Source organism: Tauraco erythrolophus, chromosome Z (assembly GCF_009769465.1).
Source record: "Tauraco erythrolophus isolate bTauEry1 chromosome Z, bTauEry1.pri, whole genome shotgun sequence".
Lineage (NCBI taxonomy): Eukaryota > Metazoa > Chordata > Aves > Musophagiformes > Musophagidae > Tauraco > Tauraco erythrolophus.
In genome coordinates, this window is record NC_141496.1 from 50,478,466 (window position 1) to 50,489,197 (window position 10,732).

The following is a 10,732-nucleotide window of genomic DNA, read 5'->3' on the forward strand; positions in this document are numbered from 1 at the left end:
CAAACTCCAAGACTCCCTGTTGCTCCCAGCTGCCAACTCGCAAGCAGATGGGCCCTGCCCAGGCCTGATCCTGGGATTTCCTGCTGGCAGCAACACAACAACAGCATGGCGGTGAGGGAAAGCTGACCCGCAGGCTCTGGGGAAACTGCTACAGCAGCTTATGCAAAAAGGCACAGAGGAATAAAGAGCAGCCCCTGGATATCACCTGTTTTGTGGGACCAGGGCACTCACAGCAGGAACAGGAGCTGCTAAAAAAGCCACAGCTGATGCTGCACTCCTTCTCACTGTGAAGGCATGGCTCATCCCCGCCACAATAGGCTGGGCTTGGCCTCAAAGAACGAGCAGGCTCATTGTCACACTTCTTGCCCACATCTCAACCACGTTTCTCACAGAATAGGCAGGTGGAAGTGAAGCCAAGTGTTCTCTAAGAACTCTTTTTTCCCAAGATCATTCATATCTCATGTATATGCTTGAGAAGGGCTTCCTCACTGACCATGGCTTGCAAGGCAAGCACAAGCACTCTTGTCAGCCACACTTTGTGCTCCTAGGAACTCTTCACTGGGACCACACAACTTGTGGCCATTAGTGACATACCTTCATGGTCAACTTTTGCTCCAGCAGTTGCACAATTCTTCCACTAACACAGGCCCTCCACAGCTGCCTGGGGCTTACCTGCTAATGTGACTGGAGATGTGTTCTTCAGCCTCATCTGGCAGTTCACTTGTCGCCCTGTTTTCCTCTTGGAACTCCTCTGCCGGGCCACCAGTTGAGCAATTGGCACAGTCTCGCTGCAAGCAACAGCATGGCAAATGACCTGGTTGAAGTAGGAAGGGGACAGGGGAGAAAACAGTCAGTAAGGCCCAAGCTCATTCACTGTCCACAGAAGGATTTACAACCATTTCCATGCCTGTAACTGCTGGGTCAACAGGCCTGCAGGCAGTTTAGCAAAGGCTTCAGCAGCAGACACGGACCTTCGCAGTGCACCTCAGAAACCAGCAAAGCAGACAGCCAGAGCCTCTCCATCACCTTCCCGCATTAGGTTGGGCCCCTCTGGGAAACAGCCTGGTTTCTCATTCCCATCCTACAGGCCCACCGTCTCACTTTACAATATCGGGAAGCCACAGGCTTCCAGCTTGCCCGTGCTCCTCCTGCCAAGGCTCACCACGGGTTGTGGCACCACTCTGATCTTTGCATCGCCGTCCAAAGAAATGGCACAGCTACCCTGGCTGCACAGATTGCCCTGCAGGCACCAGGCTGGCCCCCAATGACAGCCTGGCCTTGGGCAAGCCCATGGCCACCTCCCTGGTCCCCTTAATGGCCTCTTGCCTCAATCTCCCCTTGTCACATCTCAGCTGCCACAGACCATTCCTTGAACAGATGCAAGAACCTTGCTTCAGCAAGCCACCAGACCACATGCCTAGCATGTATTTTGCCTCACAGAGGAGATGCAAACCCAAACTTTTGGGCCATTCAAGTGCTAACAGCCTGCAAAGGCAGCTGGACTCCTTCAGGGCTCCACAGGGACATAGGCAGCCACCCAGAAAGCTCCAAGTGAAAAATGGGAGTCTCTGGTTTCAAGGGCTCTCTCCACGGGTCTCAGCTATGCTCTGTGGTGGTAGTATACAGGCTGAAAAGGGGCTCTTGCACACAGCACCACTACCCTCATAATCGCGGCCCTTGACAAGCATGGGGTTGACAATTTATCACAGGAGAAACTCAAGGACTTGACTAGAACCTCTGAAATTTAGCAAACAGCAGCTCCAGAAAGAAACTTTTCTCACAAGTGAGGCAGGGCAAAAAAGCAAGCGATTGCTAAGCAGCAACAGCTTGCTCAAGAGCTCTTCCCAGTCCCTTGGGCTGAGCCAAACAGCCCAGGGAAATACAGGTAAGGGATGACAACACTAGGAACAAGGCAATGCTCTTGGTCTTCAGCAATGCACTCCAGCTAGTCCTTCCCCTCCTCTTCCTCCTCCACTGCACACCCAGCATCTGCACCAGACTGGCTCAACATGCAGCCATTGGAGGGAGGTCTTCTTCTGAGGGACAGTTCTCCTATCTGAGGAGCTCCTGCTTAGAAACCAGACAGTGTACCTGCTGCACAGTCAAAACTTACAGAAAAAGCACACCAGCAGCCTCATCCCTGCAGTGTTTGAATGCAAGGAATCATGGAAAAATTTGGGCAGGAAGACATCTCTATAGACCATCTCATAGAGCATCTCTGCTCAGAGCAGCATCAACCAGGACATTGTCCATTTGGGGTGAATTCGTCGTACAGTGGGCTGTACCAGACAGAGTCTTAACTCATCTTTGTGAAAAGTGAACCTGAAATCCTTAACTCTTCACCCTTTCAGAGATGTCTGTGAAAAAACCACCTGTGCTCCATGGTTTGAGCATGAATTTCATAAGGCTTTAGTGAAATTAAACACAGCAAAGGGTTGTAGTTTTTCCTATATTTTCTCCTGTTGTCTGTACAGTTTAGCAGGTACTTTAAGGACTTTCTTCAGAAGGACACTCTCAGAACTGGCAGTACTTTGGGAGCTGTTCTGAAGGCAATGGCACTCCATCCTGGTTTTCAAGTTGTTGAACTCACCAATAACTGCAGTCTTTCTTAAGCCCATGCATGCTTGTTTAGGCAGCGTCTCTATGATCCTCTCAGGCTGCTTTTTCCTGCTCTCACCTCATGCATGCTTCCTTTTTATGGTAAAGTCAGGAGCTCCTTGTTCATCCATGAGTGCTCTTACGACCTTTTGCTTTTTTTCCCCGATTGCTAGGGCGGGCCATTCTTGACATTGGAGGAGGCAATCCTTGAAAATCCACTGCTTCTCCTGGACTGCTCTTCTGTCCAGGACTGTATCCTGTGGGAGTCTTCCAAGCAGGTTCCTGAAAAGGCCAAAGTCTCCTCTCCTGAAGTCCTGGCTTGTTGATACTGCTGTTTGCTTTATTCCTCTCCTTTCACACTCCTGAACTCCTGAACACTACCAGTTCATGGTCACTGCAGCCAGGGCTGTCCCCAGCCTTTACATCCCCAACCAGTTCTTCCTTGTTTGTAAGAACTGGGTCCAGCAAAGCATCTTCCCTCATCAGCTCATCACTTGTGCTGATGACAGAGTTCTGACACATTCTAGAAATCTCTTAGATTACTAATGTTTGGCTGTCTTGAGCCACTGCCATACCTGCTGGAGGGACAAATCCTCTGTGAGGATCAGGGCCTGCAAATGTGAGGCTTCTTGCAGTTGTCAGAAGAAAGCATCACTTGCTTTATCTACCACTTCTTCCCAATTACGGCGTTTGTAACAGACAGCCACCGTGTCACCCATCCACTACCCATAAGACATAAGCTCTTGCTGTCTCCATCATCCATCCTAAGGCAGAGCTCCAAGTGTCCTCACCGCCCTGACATCAGAGGGACTCATAGAAACTCCTCCTCCTCACCATTATAGCCCGTCATTCCTCAACAGCCTGTGTCCACCCATGGTAGCACACTAATTGGGTGAGCTGTCACAACAGCTCTCCACGACCCCAATGAGATCGCAGCCCTGCACGGCACACAGACCTCCAGTTTCTCCTGGTTGTGCCCCATGCTGTGGGCAGTCATGTATGGGTACTTCAGAGAGGTGCCCAGCTGTGCCCATTTCCAGAGAAGGGTATGAGAGCTTTCCTCATACTCCTGGCTATAACTCCTGTTTATAACATAGATGCATGTGGGATGGACCACCTTCAGTCCTACTCTCTTCTAAAGGTCTCAACATAAAAGATTTTTTGTTTCTACACAGTTTACCATAGTTTCATAAATGCACGTTTTCTCATCTTTGTTACATTTCAGCTTTTCCTGTCACTAATGTCTTAAGTTATTTTCAGCATTTTCTTCCCTTGTTTTCACATCAAAGTGACTAAGTTTAGCAAAAATGATGGTTTGAGTTAGAATGAATTCAGATATAAAAAGAGACAAGGTGGATGAATTCACTCGCAGCAGAGCAAAGCAGTCTTCAAATGCCTCTTTTTGGACAGGCCTAGTTATTTGAGTAGATGACAAAGTTTTCTTAAACCAAGATGCAACTATACACTGCTTGTAACTGAGCATGAAGCGAAGCAAAACAGCGTTCCTTGAAATGACACAACCACCTGTTGCAGGTGCACAGTATTTCAATTTGAGTCCCCTTGCAGTGTTTTTGGTATACTGAATTTAATCTTCCTTATCCTGTGTGGAAGCTGGAGAACATACCTATCGTGTGAAGGAATAATTGTCCGCATTCATCTTTCCTATATTCAAGAAGGCTAAATTAGTGTTCAGTAGTAGGAGGAACAGGGGATAATTTATATCATTGCCTTCCCAACACAACCAGTCTGTTCAGCATCAGTTACCCAGGCAATATTAATCTCACACAAATCATTTAAGGAGCATGTACTATGTAGCACTCCGAGATCAATTTGTATTATTTACTGCCTATTTTATAGGATCGCTTGATGAATGTATTTCTTGTGGTTCTTGGACAGCTGCCCTAGCAGTAAGGAAAGTCTGGAGCCAGGATCATCAGCTGCTAGCAGACCTGTGTGCAGAAGTGTGTCTTGCTTTCCTGCCCCATCTTCTCCAAAGGGATTAAAGGAACAGGTAAGGGTCTTGGCAGTCCTTTTGGAGGTCAGAGTACTCCCAGAGTCAGGAAGAGAGACTGGTTGACTGCATGCTCTTGCAGCAGGCTTATGTGGACTCTGAGCTATGGTCTCAGCTCATAATGGAGCTCAAATATTCTGAAGAGATGTGAATGAAGCGCAAAGCGTTATACTGAAGTACTACCTAGGTCCTGTAACAGGAAAGCATGCAAGAGCCATCCCAGGTAGTTACCAGCCCATGTCAGTGCCTAACCACACCTGCCGTTCTCTGCTCGATGTCTGCCCCCGGGACACTCTGGACAGAAGGGTCATCAAACAGCAACATGAGCTCAATCTTTGTATCTCTCTTGCCTCCCAGGTGTCCGAAGGGTGCTTCCTCTCAGTTGCTTCAGTCATGCAGAGCATAGTCAGCACTCCTAAACCAAAGTGAGTCCTGCCCAATCACCTCAGGAGTCCTGTTTAGTAGCTTTCTCCTTTCCCACCTCCTAAAGCTACAGTTCACTCTCTCCTTACGGATGGCACAGAGAAGGCATCACCTCTAGTGCTATCCAAGAGTACACAAGGCTCTCAGCACACATCGTATTAGAGGATAAGCAAGGCTCTCAAGGGAACTGGAGGATACCAGATTACACCCTGCAAGGCCCTAGTTAGAAACAGATGGCTATCTGCCAGAGCCGCCATGAGGAAGCATTAAATTGCAGTATCACAAATGTTCCCAGAGGTACCTGCATTCATGTTACTGATGTATCTGCAACTGATGCAGGCTTGGAGCAAGCGACAAGACTCCAAACTTGGACACCTCCTGCAAAAGGGCAAATTCTGACAGTTGTAAAAATGCAGCAAGGGAACCTCTTGCGGCACTGCAACTCATGACAAACAAGAGTGCTAAGCCTAAAGCAAGCACTGTCAGGCTTATAAGCAGCAGTGCTCACAACAGGTTCGCTATAGGAAAAAGATGATGCTAAATCCCACCCTGAAGAGATGATTAAGACACACGCACACACGAGCTAACCTTCTTTAAGGTCTCAGGACAACCCATCAATATTCTCTCCAGAGTTAGAAATGCTGAGACAAGGACCAGAGCTCTACAGCCACACAAACTGTCTTTCCAGTCAGAACTCCTGTTTCTGGGAAAATACCACCTTTTGCAAACAAAACTTCCTGGTCGGCATGCAGAGGCAGGAAAATAATAGGCACTTGGTCTATGCCACAGCTTCCACTTTTCCCAGCATTAGTGCATCACACGCATGCTACAGTACTTTTCTCAGAAATCCATGGCACAAGCAGAGATGAAGTTATCAACCATGCACACTTTACAAATACAAAAGCCATTTCTGAACAGCAACTGATTCTTACCTCTCCCGCTTTGTTCCCTTCCATTCTGACCACTCCTGGGATGCTCTCCAAGTAGCCTTCCAGCGTGCCATGTCCTAGGTTCCTGAAGGGAATCCACTCGCCGGTCAGGGATTTGTATTCACCCTGAAGCTCTGACAAAGGTACGCCATTTTTAAAGGGATGAAGAACAGCTCGCAGTGTTTTTGCAATAAGTTCAGGCTCCTGCATCTTCACCTACACCCTTTCATCCCAAAAGAAAAAAAAAGTGTCTTTACATACACAGGCTAAAATTACCAGCTTTTACTATACAGCCTCGCTCCTCAAACAAGCAAAGATTCAGTGGCTTATCTCAGAGACTTTGATACTGCTGGGTACACTTGAAGGGGGCTGGTCCTGCTAGCCAAGCATAGTGTGGTATGAAACACACAGGACATGACATCGTCCAAAAAGCAGCTGAACGACCACAGCAGCCCCTGTGCTTGGGCTGGCCCTGCCAGCCAATCACCACAAACCACATGGCCAGAAGAGGGCCGGGGCTACCAGGCAATTGGCCACCTCACTGCCTGCAGGGCCAGGACTTCCACCAGAATGGGGCAGGGGCCCGCCGCCCCCCGCGTTGGTGCCCATCGGTCCCTCCCCTCATGCCCCACAGCGACGCTGGTTAGTTCACAGCTGCTCCTCCCTCATGCAAACCTGCACCGATGCCCATGGGGCACATGTCAACTCTGCCATGATAAATGCATGCACCCGGGTCATGCCACATCTTACCCACAGGTGCACGACGCCTCGACTCCACAGGTGTCTCTTCAGAGAGAAAACCCAACAGAAGTGAAACCTGCTCCCTGCAAGCCAGGGGCTGCACACAGCAGGAGCACCACAGAGCCAGCGCCAACACTGCCCCATCCAGAGAAACACGAGTCCCCCGCTGTGGCACTGGTAAAGGTGCGAGCAGCCTGCTGCTTCATCTCCAGCAGCACCTTCCCCAGTGCAACAGGCTGCTAGATCACTGGCTGGACACTTCAGGAGAAGACCTACCTGCCAGCAAGCACTCACACCCCGCGAAGGCTGGGCAGTGCAGGAGGTGGTTTCAAAGTGCATGCCAGAACCACCAAGAGCCCTCCCATACCGCTCAGCTCACAGGCGTGCGCGCATACAGGACTTCTCCAGGGCCAGACGGCTGCACTCATGACACGCCACGGAGCTCCAGGCACAAGTGCTGCTGGAGATGAAGCAGCACTTCAGTCTTGCCAGAAAAACCTCCCCACCACGACTGTGGACCGAAGCTGGAGAGAGCTCTTGCACAACTCAGGACCAACTCTGCTCTGAAAGCGTGTGCTGAACGCAGGGTCAAGTCTTAACACTGAGCACGCTCACGTGCATGAAACACCTCACCTTCACCACCACAGAGTCAGTGGTTCAGAAGAAGGCAGTCTCACTCTCCTCAGGCCTCTCTAGCTTAAGACCCAACAGGAGAATCCCCCATCTCCAAACACACAAAGGCATGCAACTGCCGCTCACATACCTGCGTGGTGCTCTCTCCAAACGGCAGCAGCACCAGGCAGCTGCGTGCAACCACAGTGCTGCTATGTGGGTCACCACATAAAGTCAGTTTGTGCTGCGCTCTGTAGAAGCAGTCCCTCTCCACTCACCGTTTGCCTTTTTTAAGGGAAATCACCCTGGGCAACACACCAAGGCCAAAAGGAAGAGAAATCCCAACCCTCAGCACATTTCAGATGCTGTGCCACACATTTCAGTCTACACACAGACACTAACACTGTCCCTACCTTTCTGCACCTCAGCTCACAACGGCCCAACTCAGATGCCAGGCAAGGAGGCACAGCATTAAGTCCTATTCTTCACCATTCCTTTAACAGTTTTACTTCATGCACACACAGCACTCTACCAACCTGACCGTGGCTCTGTGTGTGTGTGTACACCTATATTTACACACAGGCACACCCACAGAACTACACCTATACAGACAGCCCTGTGTATACGTGTGTTTACACATGCGTGCTTCTCTACCCCTGCAGTTCCTGCCCTTGCCAGTTCAGTGTGTTTCACTGCCTGATCCTGGAACAACCTCTACCACAGGTAACTTCACAGCAGCCCCTGCACAACTATGGCCCACAGCATTAGTGCGCCCAGGAGGAGCACACACTGAACACGTGCACTGACAGACCTCCAGACAGCAATGGGCAGGAGCTACGCTGGGCACTTGGATCCTTCTCTCATCCTTTTAAGAGGCTCAGCAGCTGGTCAACAGAACTTCACAGGATGCCCCCCAAAGAGTAAGAGGAGGTGGTGGTCATTTGCCAGAAGGAAAAGATCCAGATAATTCATTTCTCCTTTGGACCCACTCAGTGTCATGAGGATGTCATGTGCGGGACAAATGCACAAGTGGTTTAAAGTTTCAATCACATAAGAAACCAAAATATTGACAGGTACACCAATACATGCAATTTTGTCTGCAATTGTGTTCCAAGACACAGACGTACACAAGACATGGAACAGTCAATGAGAAGGATTTTTGGGGCCTTTTCTCTACTCTTTCTTTTAAATAGTATATCCAATTTCTTATTTTGTTAATACAGCTCTTGAAAGTCCTCTTACCTGAACTACCTGAATTGAACTTACTGCTCAGGAAAAACTAACACAATATCCCTTACAGCTGGGAAAAGAGTGACAACAAAAAAAAAAAACTAACCATAACCTGGGAAGGCAGTTTCAAAAATTGATTCAGAAGACAAAACTTCAATAAAAAAAACAAAGGGGGCAGGAACATGGGAGGCTGACATCAAGCCATCAGACAGCTCTGTAGCATACTAATACTAAAGAACTGAGTTAGATTAGAAATAACAAACAGGACACCATAAAATATATCCTCCTAAATTATATTACGAGGAGCAGTCATGAGGACAATTCACATAGTTATGAGATGACAGGTACTAAGGTACAAAGGTTAAACTGAATGCAGTCTTCAACTCACACCTGAGTGACGTTTCCATTCCCACAGCTAGCAGTAACACAGAAGACTTGCAATGCAGTAATGGTGACAATAAGTAACATACAGGTACATTGGTAGAAAACTACACAGCTCAGAGTGGCTTCTGAAGCTTTTCTAAAATTCTTTTTGAGGTCAGCTGCTGTAAGGTTAGGTCATTCAACAGTTATGACATCCAGATGCACGCTTCATTGCAAACACAGCCTGGGGAGCCTCTACCAGTAAGTCACAGCTCATCTAGTCTTCTCTGGCATCTGAACAAAAACTTTTTTCCATATGCTTAAAACAGATTACCAGCCTCCAGCTGCAAAACAGTCTCCACTCTGCAGCTTATTACTCAGGCTAACAAAAAAAGAAAGTGAGAATAGTTTTCCTGCTGAGAAGGATGCACTTCCAAATAGCCATACTTTTAAAAGACTACAAACACAGCCCTGTGGAACACAAGCTTCCTCTGAAGGCACAAAGTAGTCACTAACCCGCTGAAGTCCCGACACTTTCTCTGTCAAAACGGTGCCACTGAGGAGAAGCAGCCTCTCGCTGACAGGCAGAACCCGGCTCTCCACACAGCTTCTCCGCCCAGAGAGGGAGGGCGTACGCCCGGCGGGGCTCCGCTGTTTCCTTACCACCACCTCAACCCAGGGGCTTTCGGACACCAGCCAAAGCCGCTTCTCCTCCGGCTGCCGCCGCTGCCGCCTCGGGCCGGGCCGGGCCTGGCCGAGCGCTGCCGCCTCCCTGAGAGGGGACAGGGCGGCAACGGTGCCCGCTCCGCGCGAGCCGAGCGAGCGGCCGCGCTGCCCCACCCCGCGCCGCCCGCCCGCTCGCTCGCGCCCAACCGCCGCCAGCAGCAAAGAACCACGCACCGCGCACCCGCCACCCCCGCCCGCATGCGCCTCGCGGCCTCGTCGCGTCTTGGCCCCGCCCGCGCCAGGCCCCGGCGCATGCGCGGCACTCGCCTCCTCCCGCCCGCCGGGGCGGGGCGGGGCGGGGCGGGGCCGGGCGGCCCGCCTGAGGCGGGACCCGGGCTGAGGCGGCGGGAGCCATTTTAGGAGGGACCTGGGTTCCGTGTGATGGCAGGCTAGGGACTGTTCCGCCTGGCCGGTGCCGCCTCAGCTCGCCACGCCCTGTGCCAGTCCTCAGGCTATGCAGCATGGTATTGCTGCATGCCGAGCCTAACACAAGGAGCAAACACAGACAGTTACTTGCCTACAATCATTTGGTTACGCTCAGTATGTTCCTTAGCCCTGTGGAGGTAACCGTAGAGCAATGAAAATCTGGGGGAGATCTCACCATGTTTGGTAATACTGAGCATTTATTACACAGGTCGCTTTGTATTCCTCCACAACTTTAAAAGGCTTGCACATTCTCAATAAACACACAAAAAAGTCAATAAATGCACAAAGGTTAGAGTAGGGTTTGGTTTGCAAAGGCTGCTGCTGGCCCTCTGCCAGTCTGAGCAGGTGAATGGACATGTTCTACCAGGGCACAGTCTGTTGCAGGCTTGTATTTCCGGAACTGTGAGACAAAAAGACCAAACAACTTTCACTACACTGACCTTATGTACCTTGGTAATTAGGTACCAGATCTGATAGGAAGTTTCTGCTGTGGCAAAGGCATTTGTCACAGCTATGGGAGCAGCTGCTTCTCCCAGCCCCCTGAACCCACGGTGGCTACGGTTCATTGGAGCGCACAGGCCTAAAACCTGCACCTACAGCAGGGCAGGTATCCAAAACTGCTGTCAGTGACAGTGCAGTGCCAGTTGCCTCGTTTCCCTTAATGCTGCAGTCA

At 50.1% G+C, this 10,732-nt stretch overlaps 1 protein-coding gene across 1 annotated transcript in view; it reads right to left on the reverse strand.

Moving 5' to 3' along the window:
• TDRD7 (tudor domain containing 7) overlaps window positions 1-9,597 on the reverse strand; it is a 46,395-nt gene extending 36,798 nt beyond the window's left edge. The window contains exons 1-3 of the mRNA XM_086628840.1: window positions 9,424-9,597; window positions 5,965-6,184; window positions 673-814 (exon numbers count right to left, since the gene is read on the reverse strand). Coding sequence (XP_086484966.1) covers window positions 673-814; window positions 5,965-6,171 — 349 coding nt within the window. The 5' untranslated portion in view covers window positions 6,172-6,184; window positions 9,424-9,597. The remainder of the gene's footprint in view (window positions 1-672; window positions 815-5,964; window positions 6,185-9,423) is intronic.
• Window positions 9,598-10,732: the final 1,135 nt, after the last annotated feature.